Source organism: Cupressus sempervirens, chromosome 3 (assembly GCF_028749045.1).
Source record: "Cupressus sempervirens isolate cs-2001-9-10 chromosome 3, ASM2874904v1, whole genome shotgun sequence".
NCBI classification, from domain to species: Eukaryota; Viridiplantae; Streptophyta; class Pinopsida; order Cupressales; family Cupressaceae; genus Cupressus; species Cupressus sempervirens.
This window is the reverse complement of record NC_143120.1, coordinates 753021703-753038297: the sequence shown is the minus strand read 5'-3', so window position 1 is coordinate 753038297 and position 16595 is coordinate 753021703. Positions and strand designations below refer to the sequence as shown.

Here is a 16595-nt window from a genome sequence, read left to right as displayed (position 1 = left end):
AAGCTAACAGATAACTACAGTCTAACTAATATTAGAAACATTTTAATAACCATTAACTAATAACAGAACCTTATATATTATCATAATAAGAACCATAGGGTGATGAGCTTGCCAAGAAGAAAAGAGTTGAGAGTGGTTTGAAGGTATATTAGAGCAAAAGATCTATTAGAGGACTAATGAGACCAGTGGTTTGGGAGGGTCGCGAAGCAGAAGATCCAACAAGGAGGACTCTATCCCCACCAAGGTAACGTGACTCGCGGCGAGTCACGCGAGTCAGCGAGCAGCGCTGACCTCACTGAGTCACAATGACTCGTGACCCGTGAGCGGCGAGTCACAAGGAGTGACTCGCGTGACCCGGCCCCCCTTGACTCGGCCGCGACAGGCTTGAAACCAGGCCATTAAAATATAAATTTTTACAATTTTTTTTATTGTTTTTTTTTACATTTCTCACTCATATAACCCTAAAAGGGCTCCCATAATAGTCTGTAGTGAAAAGAAGAAAGAGAGAGAGAGGTAGAAGAGAAATAGAGTTTTCAGTTTTGCAACCAGCTGAAAGGAGGAGGAGAAAAGCTTGCATTTGTGACATTGGAGCTTGCATTTAGATCATCAAGGAGTTTATAGGAGCTCTTCTCAACACTTACCAAAGCATTTGAAAGAGGTAAGACTTGATTGTTTAGATTTTGATGTTTTTTTGTCTATGCTTATGGGTTTTTTGCATGAATTTTTTTTGTTTGTTTATGAGTTTTTTTTTTACTTTAGATCTTCATAAAATGCAATGCTGAAATGGTAATATTTGGTCTAAAATGTCTTATTGCAGCAACCTTTACATTTTTCCTTAATTAAGTCATAATGGCTTCTGGAGGTAAAAAACCCAAGCTCTCTAAAGGCAACAAAAAAGATGAGTGTTGGAAGTTCACCATAGAATTTCCGGGTAGAAAGAGAGCTCAAACAAAATGCCTATTTTGCAAAACCATTAATAGTGGGGGGATAAATAGATTAAAATACCATATTGCTGGCTTATGTGGTCATGATATTGAGCTTTGTGGAGCTGCAACTGTTGAGGCTCAACGTTTTTGTTATGTAGCCTTGGAAAAATATGAACAAGAAAAAGAATTAAAAAAAAAACAATTAGAAGAGTTAGCTTGGATTGGTTCTAGTTCCCTTCCACGCTCATCTGCAAATGTTTCTAAGTCAATAGGTTGTGTTGGAGAAGGTTCTTCCCGTCCCCCCTATCGTCCTAGTGCTTCTATTGCTCGTGCTTCTTCTACATCTATTCCTTGCACTTCTAGTGATGCTACTGCTGCTGCCCCCCTTCTAGTAGTGCTGCTATTCTTCGTCCTAGATTCAGAAAATCTGGTAAGTTGGACAACTTTTTTGTACCGCGTACCACTCCTAGTGCACAACCCTCACTTGAGAGCATGGGCTGGAATAGGGAGATACATGAAGCTGGAGTAAGAGCAATTTGCAAGTTTTGGTTTTTCAGCGACATTCCATTTATAGCAGCCAGGTACTTCAAGTTTTCAACTTTATTTATATTCGATTGTTTTACGTTTTAAGTTTTAAAATTTGTATTCAATTTTATATTTTTAACTTGATGTTGAAAATTTGAAATATGCTAATTAAAATGTTTTTATAAAAGTAATAGGACTCCTTATTGGTAGGGGATGATTGATGAAGTTTCCATCTGTGGTGCGGGGTTCAAAGCCCCCACTGAAGATGAGTTGAGTGGCCCCCTCTTGCTAGATATGGTTGAGGAGATGAAACTTGAGTTGGAGGACCACAAAAAGATTTGGAGCCAAAAGGGGTGTAACATCATGACAGATGGATGGACACATAGGAGGTCTAGAACCCTCCTAAAATTTCTTGTTTCTAGCGGAGGCAATTCATCATGCTCTACTTCTTGAAGTCTAAAATTTAATGTATACCATTATTGAATAATGAAAATTTTGTTTTATTGAGTATTGATTCTCGAATGATAATTATTTTGTTTAATTTTCATTTTCAGGATCCACCATGTTTTTGAGGTCCATAGATGCTTCCTCATGTGTGAAAAATGCAAAATTCTTATGTGAGACTATTGAGGAGGTCATAAGGGAGGTGGGGGAAGACAATGTTGTCCAAGTGGTGACAGATAATGCAGCTAATTATGTTGCTGCAAGTAAAATTTTAACTTCTAACTTTCTAAGTTCTACTTCTGAAAAATTTGTTTTAGTTTTTCATTAAATTTTGAAAATTAAAAGTTTTTTAATACATCAAAAATTTTCATTGTTTACTAACTAATTTAAAATTGCTGCAGGAAAACTATTGATGGAGAGACACCCAAAAATCTTTTGGACTCCATTTGCGGCCCATTGCATCGACCTCATGTTAGAGGATATTGGCAAGCTTGTATGGGTGATATCATGTGTTACCAAGGCCAAAAATCTTTGTAAGTTCATCTATAATCATGCCTTGGTCCTCAACACTATGAAGAAATACACGAAGGGAAAGGAGTTGGCTCGTCCTGGTATCACAAGATTTGCCTCTACTTTATCACACTAAAATCCTTGCTGAGTTCAAGGTTAGAGTTGAAGTGCATGTTTGTTGGTCCAGAATGGAGTTCCTCCTCCTTTGCGAGCAGCCCTGCAGGGATAGATGCAACAAAGTGCATTTCTGATGATGATGATTTTTGGGAGCCATGTTCGAAGATTGTGGAGGTAATTTAAAATTTAAAATTTAAATTTTAAAAGCTTAAGTCTTAAAATTTTATAAATTAATTTGTCTCATACATATTTTTGTTTTATTTTCATTCTGCAACTTTGCAAAGTTTCATCATTCACTAAATTGTTTTTTTGTTTAATTGTTTTGTAGATCACCGAGCCCCTTGTAGCCCTCCTACGAGTTGCTGATGGCGAGAAGCCCTCTATGGGCTACATTTATGAGGGCATGGAAAGGGTCAAGGAGACTATTAAGGCCAAATATGTAGGAGTTGAGAAAAACTATGGCCCTATTTGGGATATAATTGATAGGAGATGGCAAAATCAGCTTCATAAGCCCATCCACGCAGCAGCCTATTACTTCAATCTGGCATACCATTTCTTTGATGATTTCAAGGCAGATGAGGAGGTTCTTAGTGGCCTATACACAGTGATATCGAAGATGTCCCCTAATCCCACAGATATATTGCTTGAGATGGATGCCTATAATAATGCATCAGGGCCCATTTTTTCAAGTCAAATTTGAAAAGAAGGTCGTACAAAATTGCAGCCAGGTAAAGATTGCAGTTTAAGCCTTATACAATCTAGTTTCTAAATTTCTAGCTTTAAACTTAAAGTTCAAATTTTGAAATGAGACTAATATTTTTTTGTTTTCCTTTTTTCAAAATTCAGATAGATGGTGGCAAATGTTTGGGCCTTCAACCAAAAACCTTTAGCAAATCGCCATCCGCATTTTGAGCCAGCCAAGTAGCGCTTTTGGATGTGAGCGCAACTGGAGCATGTTCGAGCACATCCACTCGAAGAGGCGTAACAGGTTGTCTGTGCAGAAAATGAATAGTCTAGTAAGTGCACTACAACTTGCGCATTAGGATTAGGGAGATTTTGGATAGTGACACCTCTCCGATTACTCTAGAGGAGGTTGATCCAGAGTCTGATTGGATCACTGAGGCTACTTATCCTGTTTTTGATGATGAGGACCTATAGTGGCTTGACCAGGCAGATAGAGAGGGCTAGGCTGAGGCTATGGCTATGGTAGTAGAGGACCAGAGAGCTCTAGTTGTTCCTAGTGGCACCTCATAGACATTGGCAGAGCCAGAGGCAAAGAGTACAGTTGATCCTAGAGGCATCTCACGAGCTGATGCTATGGTTATTGAGACATCCAGGACCTACCTTAAATGCCTTACTGAGAGGCATTTTATAGATTATACTGAGCCTGAGCCTGAGGTTGAGGCTGAGGTTGGGGATGAGGATGAGGATGATGATGATGATGATGAGGATGACGATGAGGATGAGCCTGAGGATGAGGATGATGATGAGGACTCCGACTAGGAGCCATAGCTATAGACTTATAGTCTTGTTTTAACTTTTTGTTTAACGGTTTAACTTAATATCTGATCAGGATTTGGAACATTTGAATTTGATGATGACTATTGAATCTTGATGTGTTGGATTTCATAATGCATAAATGATAATACATATACATTTTGATGGTTTGCATGGATTTATCTTAGTTTGACTTTAATTACTAGTAATATAGTATTTACTTTTAGCAATTTACCTTTGTAAGTTTGTAACTTTGTAGTATTGTACTTATGTAATCGATGTTTGACTTTTAAGTTTCAAGTTTTTAACTTTAAGTATGTGGCATGTGCATTATGATCAAATTATCTTCTATTTAATGATGTTATTGTGTCTTTGCGCTTTATTCAATAATGGGTGCATGGAATGTTCTTTAAATCCTAAAAAATCTCAAAATTTCGAGGTTTTTTCACTTTGCCGAGTCACCGCTGAGTCACTGCCGAGCCGGGTCACGAGTCAAGTTACCCTTGCCGAGTCTAAGTCGAGTTCGAGTGTCATTACACTGATCCCCACAATCTCCAAGACCACCCACTCCACCTTTACCATCTAGTAGACAACATGATTTTCTGTTTGAAGAAAAGGGAGTGTCAAAGAATGTAGTGCCTGTAATGTTCCTAACCTCTGGAGGCTAAGTGGATACACCTGAAGTAGAACTGTATGGGATGGACGATGTATGACAATGAAGGGATTGGGGTTTGAACGGTGGGAAAGGAATACTAGCACTGTACGGTGACAGAGAATAGGGCTGAAAATAAGGCCGTATGGAATTAGCTTGATGGTCGTACGGTAGGAAGGCACTTGAGGGTCGTATGGTAGAAGGTATGCAGGGGCAGTACAATAGGCACTTGATGGCCGTACAGTGGAATGAGAGGGCAAGGGAAGGCTGTATGGTAGGGCCGTGCAGTGTATGGGGGCAATTGTTTGACAGAGAATAGATAGTCCATATAGTCGATGCAGGAGGAGAGTGAAGGCCCAATTTGCTGAACGGTAATGGACAAGTTTGTGTGGTGAGGAGGGTATGGAATGAAGATCCAGTTGTGAGACGGATGGTGTACGAAAAATGTCCAGTACTGCAACTAGAACTTAGACCCAAATTCATCAGACAATGCCAAAACACGAATGGAGATAGAACATATATATTCCTCAAATAATATTTTCCACAAGATGGTGCTCCGATTTGCCAGATCTGAACGAAGTATTACAGGTGACGAAATAGGGTGAGGGTTGAATCCCACCGAAATCGGAAAGCCAAGTAGGGAAGATCTTTCACTGCCGAAATGGCGAGCAATAGAGAATCCCAACTGGAATTCACAATATAAAGAAGTATAATCAAATCGCATACCTAATGACTACTTACAAGCCATGCTTAAATATCCGTCGGAGAATACTTTCCGAGGGTGTACAAAGATAGCCGACGGCAACACAAACTACAAAAACAAAACAAAACAGGGTTCGAGATATATTAAATCAATTGGCCCATTAACTATAGTTTGATTAATGATTTATTTTATAACGGGAACATTACAATGCCCACTCAAATTGTGGAGCAACCAGAAAAAGAGAAGATCGTTGAGGAGGAAGAAGAAGAGGAGGATTTCATATATGTGCCTGATGAATTGTTAATAGAATGACTCCCTCAAATGCAAAGAGCACTTGTCTTAGATATTACTAGAGCACTTGTCTCAAATATTACCCCAAGGAGATGAAAGGAATTTTCCCTAGAGATGTGAGGACAAAAGCTTGCAGAGCCTTTGTTGATGATGATGAATTTGTCAAGAAAATAGCTTTTAAACAATTCCTATGGCAACATTATAGACCAGAATGTCATCAGAGGATAGAGGAAAATAAGGCACAAATGCCTGAAGCTGATGTTGATGACCTTATCCTAGAAATAGAGGGTGAAATGATGATTAAATTTGAAGCCATCATTCTAGAGGAGCAGAGGAAAATTGTGAAGGAATCAGGAATCTTATTTTTACCTAATTTGAACCTAGCAGATGCAGTAGCTTTTGATTCAGTTATGCAGAGCATGAGATCAAAAAGACCACACATCAAGCAATCAGATAGACCTAGGAGAGGCGTGTATTACAGTGAGGATATGGGTGCTTTAGCCGCTTGGTCTTTTTCTCCTTCTACCTCTAGAGAAGTTGTTGATGAAGGTGCTTGTATAAGAGGTAATGTTGTTTTGCAAAGAGTAGGAGATGCAAAACTTACAACAGGTGATTTAAAGGAACATGTATCATATGTTGATAAGGTGGTCAGAGAACGTGAAAAGGAATTCGAGGAGATTCAAGTAAAGTTTAAAGCATGTTTTTAGTGCTTACGAAGCTCAGTCCAAAATGAGTGCTAACTTGCAGACTCAAGTGAATTGTGGAATCAAAGGATAGCTGAGTTGGGGACAGCTAAACTAGCAGGTAGAGTTCAAGTAGAGTCTTCAAAGCAATGGAGTATAGTTCCAGTTACACCAGCAACTGCTTTTGTGCCCCTTCAACAAATCCCATCTAGTGAGAACAAAGATGCAGATGCTCTGATTAAAGGGGTGGTGGATCTAAAGTTGCAGATTGAAAATGATATTAGCAATTTTGATTTTAACAAGGAAATGATTGTCCAGACTGTATTGATGCACCTACATGAGAAAATAAATAGCAGGATGTACATAATTTCTCAGGTATGCTCATTACTCTATTTGGCCATCACTAAGTATGAAGAGGATAGGCTGATGGTTAAGCCAACTTATCAGAAGTGGGTAAAATGAATTGAAAATATGAAGCAAATTCAACTATGTGTGAGAGTAGATCCAAATGCTCCTCCAATTCTCTGCCCACTGTTAAGCTTGTCAAACCACTTACAAGTTTTTCAGTTATGCCAGAACTTATTGAAACAAAAATGGAGTTAAAATATAATTTAGGACAACAAGATACACTTGTGCCACCTATTTTGAATAAGGACAAGAGTGTAAAACAGTTCGCTGACTGGAGAGCCGAGTCAATAAATAGGGTAAATGAGCTAGCAAAAGAAATAGCACGGGATATGAACATGACACTTTTTAAAGAGTGCACTACAAAGTTGGTAAACTCTTGGGTGTTTTATTAGAATTTTGAAAAAGAAGTTACCCAGGCAACAGTTAAGTATAATCATTACAGACAAGTGGCAGATCAGATTCTTGCACACTTTTGGCCAACTGATGATGAATATGAGGAATGTGTAAAGAAATATATTGTGACTGATGACTCAAGTGCTGAGGGCCCACCTGAACAACAGTAAGCTCATGGATGTTTGCTCTTGAAAGTGACATGCGGTTAAAATGAAGAAGCAACAGGTCACCTGAATCCAAAAATGTCACATTAGACTTTGAAAGGCCAACTGCACGCGTTCTCAATTCAAATCAGGTGCTTTCTTGTAACTAAAATGTTTTGTCAAATGAACATGTGACATGTATCCTATCTCTCCACTCTGAAACTTGTTGCAATCCATTCCTGGAAGTGGATTCCCAAGACTTGGAGAAGGGTCTGAATTTTGATTTGTTAATGTAATGTTTTATTTCCAATCGGTCCAGTATTGTGTTGAAAAATCTTGATGTGTTTATGAATGTAAGAACATGGAGTTTTAGTAATCTGAATCCATTCTGGGTACTTTAGGACATATGTCTGATTTTTTATATGTATAGTTTCAAGCAAACCAGTACAAATGAAGGGCTCACCGGAGTTGCATATTTTGCATCTTGTTTCTTTTTATGTTCTTCTCTGATTTTCTGTGATTCAGTAATAAATTAATTGAATCTCAGTATAATTCAATTAGAGTTATATCCCATTTCATGTTTTGCTATTAATCTAATGGATTATGTAAATGCTTGATATAATATGAGGAAGTCATAGAGTTTCATGAAGAGATTTCAATAAGCATGAGATATTAAATGTGTCTTGATTTCATTCATGAAGTGAAAAAGTAGATCTAGGGTTATAATATGCGTATTATGGATGAAGCCCCATTGGATGAAGCACTGGTCATGGTATCATTCTAAGTATATCTTGAAACCAATGCAGTCATAAATCTTTAATTAAAATATCTTTATTTCATGTTGTGTTACGGATTTAATAGAATCTGCCCACACTTTGCTTGGAAACTATGGGATATGGATAATTAGCTATTTTTCACTCCCTTTTCTTTTTCCTAAGTTAGAAGAGTTAGGGACTATTATCTGCTTTGTGTGGGATTGAAAATTGATGTGTTTGAGTATAGAAAGTGAGATTAATTCCATGTATACCCACCTGAATCTTGTAGAGTTCAAAGAGGAGAAAGTTAAGTTGTCTTTGTTAGTTGGTCCTTAGGTTTGTCTTCTTGTACTTGTCATGAGAACTAGCTTATCTCTACATATTTGTTGCATTCTTTAAGGTATTTGAAATCTTGTTAGACTAGGAGCCAACTGTCCACAAGTTGGCAGGATTACTGGCTCTGATACTAGTGTAATGTTGCGAATCCCGAAGTGAGGTTTATGTGTTTGTACAAAGCTCAGAAGATGCTGTACGGTGGAAATGTTTTGGGATATGTCATATGGAGAAGCAATCTCAAGGTTGTACTATGAATATGAGGCAATCTTGAGATGTCATACGATGATGGAGAGCCCTAGTGTGTTGTACGATTGTACGGTGTGAGTGGAAGGCCTGAACAGTGAAAGCAAGGATTTGTATTGTGGGGGTGAGTTGTTGTATAGTGTCTTGGCATAGGCAAGGGGGTAGGTGTATGAATAGGAGGAGAGGAGAGTGTAGGGACAAGATGATGGTTAAGCATATGATATAGGTGACTCGACATACAATGGGGTTGGTGACTGGCGTATGGTCTATTGGCCATATGACCTTCAATGTATTGTCTTGCAACGTACCATGAATGGATTGTAGAGGTTGGAGGGGTTCCTTCAATATTTGTTGGCCTGTGACGTTTTCTGGGTATGAATCTGGGAAGTGTCAGGCGTGTATAGAAGAGTTCAATAATTGTAGAAATACATAAATAAAGATTTGCAAACTATTGCTAGATACAGATTACAAACAATAATGGCGCTCCATATGTGTTAGATACAAAGCAAACTAATACAAAATGGAATAGGGTGGGGGTTGAATTCCACCGAATCCGAAATAGCCAATTAGGGAAGATCTTCCAATTCCGAAATGGTGAACAATATAAAACTCCAACATGAATTCGCAATACAAAGAAATAATCCAAATCGCATACCTAAACAACTCAACCTCACAGATATAAATGCCTTGTCGAGGGAGAAACAAGTGCTAACAGGAGGCACAACAAACACCTTCCGAAATAAATAAAAATGGTTTCAGATATGCTAAATCATTTCCAAAAACTCTAACACAATCATTTCCAGAAATTGCTACTACATAATGGATTGTGGAAAATTGATGTCTTTGATATGCAAAATCGATCGGCCTATAAACAAAGTTTAATAATTTATTTATTTTATGATGGGAACATTACACAATATGGTTACATACCAAATGGGGATACCTGAGAGTGGCATTACGACTCTTGATTGCTTGGTCTCACTTGCATTTCCATCCTTTTGATATGTGATTCCTTAGACCTTGCCTTCTAGCATGCCTTTTTTTAGACCCTCACTACTCAAACAAACAATTGAATTATTCACCATGATTGGCTAGACATGGCATTAGTGGGCCCAAAATTGAATTAAAAATGCCATGAAGCTTTCAAAGCGATCCCAATACATGTGGGTCCATGCTAGGACTTCAGCTGCTATTTATTGCGGGCATCTTCATTAGTTTGAATCATCTTTTGGCATTTTCGTCTACCCGTAACCCTGGTTGCAGCACTTCCTATGCATCATTGACTATGGTCTCCAAACTACATGTCCATCACTAACTACTGTGCAAAACAAAGCTCCTTTGACTACACAGAAACACTCAAGAATAATAATATAAGGTGCAAACAGTGTATCAACAAGTTTCAGAATTCTCACCTTGGAATTTTTTTTGATAAGTGGCTTTGTGTGTGGTGATGACTCCATTTGAACATTTATGTTTTTCTGCTCTTTTCTATGAGATTTGAAATCCATTAGAAATTTCCAATATCGTTGAATGCATTAGTCAGCGAATGTACAACATGCTGTATATATGCTTGTACTTATTTTTTTGCACCAACATACCTACTGCGTTAATAAGGGCAACATTGGTAACAACATGGACTATGTGTGATGCTCTCTCCTCTGGAATGTTGTCATATAGCTGGTTATGAAGAAATTTTGCATTTTTTCCTTTCCCTCAACAATCTATTGCCTTAAAAAAATAAGGTCCTTCCCTGCATGCTACCGTGACATTAAGTAGTGGGTGATTTTTAGCATCTATCCACCCATCCATCCCAATGTTGCATCCTTCTCTAGTCCATACTTTTAAAATTGGTGTAGTCCATTTGTCTAATGAATTTTTTCCCTTATCAACTAGGGTGGTGCCGAGCTTTTCAAACCAAGGTGTTTTATACCCTTTTGGTGCATTATTGATAGTTTGGACCATCTCTTCATAGAAAGGTGAGCAAGCAACAGTAAATCATATTCTGTTTGTGTAAAAGACATGCGCAATTGCCACGTCAAATTTTTCTCGACCTTGCACATCAAATAGGCTTCCAATGGGGTTTGATTTGCTAACATTTGGTCTCTTGTTAGAGTATTCTGTAGTTGAATCTGTAGAAGACACATCTTCCTTTGTTTCTCTGATCTGATAATGAGTTGCAGCAGTTGCCCCTTTCCATGAAGCATGGGAGGAGCTTAAATAATAAACTCTCTTGTTAGAGTATTATGTAGCTGAATCTGTAGAAGACACATCTTCCTTTGTTTCTCTGTTCTGATAATGAGTTGCAGCAGTTGCCTCTCTCCATGACGCATGGGAGGAGCTCAAATAATAAACTTTCCAATCGGTCCTTTGTTCACCCTTCACAACATCACATTAGTCTACCTCGTTTGGAAAAGGATTGACATCTTTTCTAGGTAAGTGAAGGAAATGAGCCCTTATCCTCACGTAAGTAACTTGCCATGCTATTAGACAAGTCTTGCATTTTATTGTGGTTGTTCCACCTGCACCTTTTTGCCTTGAAATCTGTTCACAATGCTTACACAACAGGTGCAAGCTTTGTTTTCCTCCACTTGACATTCTACGCAAGCAAATGAAAAAAGAAAGATTATCAACAACATATTCCACTCAAATATAAGTTTCTTTTATTGAATAAATTATTAATTTACTGTTTCTTAAATTCTTTGTGTCTGACCATTTATGTTGTGCAATGTTTATCAAATATATGAGTTTCAGTCTCAGTTTCTTTAACATAAGTTTGAACTACTTCTCTGATGTCATAAAGGATTATTCAATTTAAATTTTATTAGAATTCAGAATTTTAATTTCTTGTGGTGGAGAATCTCATTTGTTCAGTCATTCTTTCGTAGTTCAATGCTTTTACTATCTTACAATATTAAATATCACTTTAATATATAGCGAGCAGAAATAAAATTTTGAAGTTTTCAGACTTGAAATTTAATAGTCAGTGAGCATAGTAGATTTGATGATGATACCTGGCTCTAGACATCTGACCAAGCTCTCAAAACCCTCATGCCTCATTCTTGGTGCCAATGAAAAGTAGTGCAAGTTGCTCCAAATCTGCCCAGTGAATCCTCTAAATGAGCTTTTATATTTTGGAATATTCACTCTCGATAGTACTGAGCTATGAGATATATGCACATATGTTATGGCAATCATGGTGCTTTCTAGTGAGAGTAACTACTTGAATGGTTGAACAATGTAAAAGTAGTATACACCATAATTGTATGCTTCTTGATCTTTAGATAAAATGCTTCCTCAATAGAATAAAGAGTATGCACAGAGGCAAGAGCCGTGTTGTGAGATTTTCACACATCAGCCCATTTTGGGCACCCCCTCTTTCATTTTTTCTGTAATTGGCCTAGGTTTAGAGTTGAGTTTGGCAGTACCTTTGTCAAGAAGAGAGTTTGATAATGTCTGAGAGAGCATGAAGTCAATTGAGTCTTTGAGCTAGATAGTGAAGTCTTCTTTGGGGGAGTAGGCATAAGGTTAGTGGATTTGAACAAGGCATGAGCGGAGATATACAAATATGGGCAGCAACATTTGAATCTGGGATTAAGCTAAGTGCATATGGAGACAAAACAATTCTTCACAATTCGTTTTAAAAGAGGAATCACCAAGCTCGGAAAAAGCTTGAAAATGAGGACAAAAAAGGCTATGTTGTGATGAAGAAGCACCAAAGAGAAATACATAGGGGAAGGGCCCCTTGGGATTCTTAATCTTAACAACCTCCTCAATTCTGCTCACTTTCTTGAGTCATAATCCTAACTTACCATCAATCTCCACCCAAGTTTGGAGGCTTCACTAGGCAAGATTTCAACATTTTATGGTGTATGATAAGAGAATCCTGAGGGGTGAAATTCCTCTAGCCCTTGGGATTCCTAATCTTAAAATGCACTAGATTTCCACTCTACGTTGATTGTGAATTCCAAAAGAGCATTGGGAAGTCAAGGTCCAATCCCTGAATGATGAAAGGTGGGAATTGAAGATGAATTGCAAACATATAGACTAACCAAAGCCAAGAATGAGGAATAGGGGTGATTTGAAGAACAATTTGGACAATCCAATGGTGGCAAAAGGAAGTCACAAGGGATGAGCGAAATCCGCTTTGCAGTTGGGATTCATAATTCCAATTAGCACCTGAATTCCGCCCCTTTGCCAAGGTGAATTTCATGAGAAGGCGGGACTGAAGGTTCAAATGTGAGATCATATCATAGGGATTGATAAATGCGAAGTGTGAAACGAGACTCCTTATAGGGGTCTGAATCTGATCACCTTTTAGGATTTCTATGTCATGGGGGGTAGAATTCTGGTGCAAGATGATGGTGAAACCCCAACTCGTAAAAGTTAGAGAATTCTGCCATGGAATTGCTAGTATTTGAAGCACATCCTAGGCTCCCAATTCACATAAAGTGGATGAAGACAAATTCTAGATGTAATTAGCAATGAAAAATTTGAAGAATAGGGGTGAAATCCTAATGCAGATCAGAGTAAAAAACAGATTGAAATACCCCTCAAATAAAATGAAAAAAAGTTTCTTTGCAATGTCTTTTATTTGCTATCATCTTATAACGTTAGTAGTTAGGACACTAACCTTTAGCAAGCAAAATTTAGCAAACAAAGACATTAATCAAAATCAAAAAGCTATTTAATTAATTATTAAAGAAGGTTGAAAATATCTTTTTTTCTTGAATAATTGCTGAGATTCGTGCCAAAAATTCCCCTTTAAAGAAAAAGTAAAGAACTATATATATTTGGCCTAATAGGAGAAATGCATTGGAATATCTCTATGCAGTCTGATTTAATAGAAAAGACAACTCTTTTATGGGTATTATTGCGAGGTATATATGAATCCTCTTTCCATAAAAGATCAAGATCAAGTGGATATCACAAAACTTCTTCATGAACAAAAACGACAACTTCTATCAGCAAGCAAAGGAAACTTGAAAAGGAGTAAGGGTGACTAAACTCCAAGTGTTGGCATCGAATCAATCCCAACTAAGGTTGAAATCTGCCTCCTAGTTAGGATTTTAAATCTGAAGCCACCATCAATCTCCACCCATAATTGGAACAAATCGATGGGGGACTAAAGGAAGTCACCTCGCAATTTCATGGCCTAAAACTTGCATTTCACCGCACTAACTGAAGTCGATCTGCATGGGGCAACACAAATTATTTTTAAATGTTTTTATTGGCTAATGAGGGAGCAGGTCGGCCTAAATAAGGGCATACCTCTTCATTTTGTGGATCACCGATGTAAAGAGGGCAGAGATAAATTTTTTTCACCAAAATCAAATGCAGACTTGCGTTTCTATAAAAGACATTACCTTCTTCAGAAAGCAGATTTATCCCCTCCCAAAGGAAGGGAATTATAAACAAGGCAGAAATTTCATCTTCGGCAATGATTTTAGGACATGGAAGGCCACTTTTTTGGTGTTTTGGTTTAATGCCCCCTTGTCTGGAACATCAGAAACTTTATAGGCCAACCCAAATTTATATTAATATTGACTATTGGAGGACTTAATGCAGAATTAGTAAAATCAGTTAAATATTATAAAAAATGGTTAATAAGAGACAAATTGGCAAGAAGACAACTATAAGGATGGGGAACCTGAAGAGGTACAGGATGGGTCCTTAAAAGGAGTTCATTTGGGCGTGCTTGGTTTATTATTTTGAATTTATTGGGAGAGCTTACAACATTCTACTCAAACCTGAGGATGGACACCTTTAGGTCATTTCTGGCAGATTGGATGCAGAGCCAATTCATCATTGCAGTGGATTTGTGACGGAGTTCATAGTGAGCTTATAGGTTCTTTCATCTTCAGCAGCAATTTTAGGACTTGGAAGGCAACTTTTTTGGTGTTCTGGTGTAATGCCCCCTTCTTTGGGACATTAGAAACTTTATAGGCCAACCCAAAATCATATTAATATTGACTATTGGAGGACTTAATGCAGAATTAGTAAAATCAGTTAAATATTATAAAAAATGGTTAATAAGAGACAAATTGGCAAGAAGACAACTACAAGGATGTGGAACCTGAAGAGTTACAGGATGGGTCCTTAAAAGGAGTTCGTTTGGGCGTGCTTGGTTTATTATGTTGAATTTATTGGGAGAGCTTACAACATTCTACTCAAACCTGAGGATGGAAACCTTTAGGCCATTTCTAGTAGATTGGATGCAGAGTCGATTCATCATTGTAGTGGATTTGTGACGGAGTTCATAGTGAGCTTATAGGTTCTTTCTTAGTTTCCAATTAAAATACTTGCTTGTTATTAACAGTGATCAATAAATACAAATGAATAAATGATGTTTCCTTAGGAAACGATCGTAAAGGATAGAAACATTCTATTCTAGCTAACAATTAACTAACAACTAATTAAATATTAAAAACATTCTAACATTTACAATAGATTACAAATAGATAACCATTAAATAATAATAGAAGCTATCTATTATCGTAATAGACTTCCCTTAATGGTTAATCTATCCACAACACCAAGTTGTCTTCTGAATTTGACAAACTTATTGGGACTAAGAGGCTAGGTGAGAATGTTTGCTGTTTGATCCTTTGTAGGAACATACTGCAAGTCTTTCATCCCGTGTTCAACCAACTGTTGTATGTAGTGACAATGATTATCCACATGCTTGGTTCATTCATGGAAGACTGGATTTCATGCTAACTTGATAGTGCCTTCGTTATCAACAAACAAAGTGGTCAATCTTGTTGGTGACATCCGCATGTCTCCATGCATCCTATGAAGCCAAACAACTTCACAATCTACCTTAACTATACTTTTGTAGAGGACAAAGAAACTACCTACTACTTCGTACTAGTCCATGTGATGGCACCGGATCTCAAATTGAACACATATTTAGAAGTTGACTTTTTATAGTCAACAGAGCCTGCCCAATCTAAATATGTGAACCCACTGAGGTTAGGATTAGAACTCTGAGAGTAAAGAAGTCCATAATCTGTAGTGCCCTTCACATAATGAAGCACATGCTTGGCCACCATCCAATGAACAGCCTTAGGAGCTGTCATGAAACATGAGATGTAGGTGATTGGGAAATTGAAATGAGGTCTAGTAGCAGAGAGGTAGATGAGTCTGCCTACTAGTTGCCTGTATGTAGTATCATCAACTTGAGGAGAATCAGATTTGGCTAATAACTTCAAACCTTTCTCCATGGGTGTAGATGCAAGATTGCAATCATACATCCATAATTTGTCTAACAGAGCCCTGCCAAATTTGGACGAAGAAATTAATATACTAGAAGACATCATCTTTAAGTCCTATCCATGAAAACCTCTCCTTAAGCTGCCCATAGGCCTTGAGAAATCCAGGGTGTCTAGTCAACAATGATGCATGCATATCCTTCAGGATTCTATGCTTCAGTTTGGATTCAGGCACTAAGTATATGTGATCCTTATAGTAGATGATGTCGTCAACCACCTTATATCGGTTGTCGTGAATGTAGCCATCCATTAGTATACATGCAAATGCATTTTTGGATTATTCTACCAATAAGTGTGCCTTCCAATTTGTTGAAATTTGAGATAATGAACAAATTACAGGTTTTCTTGACAAAGCATCCGCTACAACATTATTCTTTCCATTTACATATTCGATATCAAAATCAAAAGCTTGAATCAATCTTACCCATTTTTGTTGCCTCTCGTTCAGAGCCTGTTGCTCTAAAAAAAATTTGAAGCTATTATGATCAATACGAATGACGAACTTGGCTACCACTAGATATTCCTAAAACTTGGTTAGGGCGTGCATGATGGCCAACATGTCTTTGTCATAGATGGAATATAAGTGTTCACCTTGTGTAAGTTTTCGACTCTCAGAGGCTATAGGTTGCCTTTCTTGCATCAATACAATACCAATGCCCTCTTAGGAAGCATCACACTCTAGAATGAAGGGTTGACTA

General features: G+C 37.7%; 2 protein-coding genes across 3 annotated transcripts in view; both read left to right on the top strand.

Moving 5' to 3' along the window:
* The window catches only part of LOC149569011 (RNA-binding S4 domain-containing protein), a 193904-nt gene that overhangs the window by 136647 nt on the left and 40662 nt on the right, over nucleotides 1–16595 (top strand). The window lies entirely within an intron of this gene.
* LOC149569012 (uncharacterized) lies at nucleotides 1138–4118 on the top strand. The gene is made up of 6 exons (XM_089817676.1): nucleotides 1138–1507; nucleotides 1646–1804; nucleotides 2006–2158; nucleotides 2297–2696; nucleotides 2851–3250; nucleotides 3369–4118. The coding sequence occupies exons 4-5, from the start codon at nucleotides 2577–2579 to the stop codon at nucleotides 3220–3222; spliced, it is 492 nt and encodes a 163-aa protein (XP_089673802.1). The 5' UTR covers nucleotides 1138–1507; nucleotides 1646–1804; nucleotides 2006–2158; nucleotides 2297–2576; the 3' UTR covers nucleotides 3223–3250; nucleotides 3369–4118.

Coding starts and splice junctions, on each gene's coding strand:
- LOC149569012 (XM_089817676.1), top strand. CDS start 2,577: ATGTTTGTTGGTCCAGAATGGAGTTCCTCCTCCTTTGCGAGCAGCCCT. Junction 2,697..2,850: donor CATGTTCGAAGATTGTGGAG/GTAATTTAAAAT, acceptor ATTGTTTTGTAG/ATCACCGAGCCCCTTGTAGC.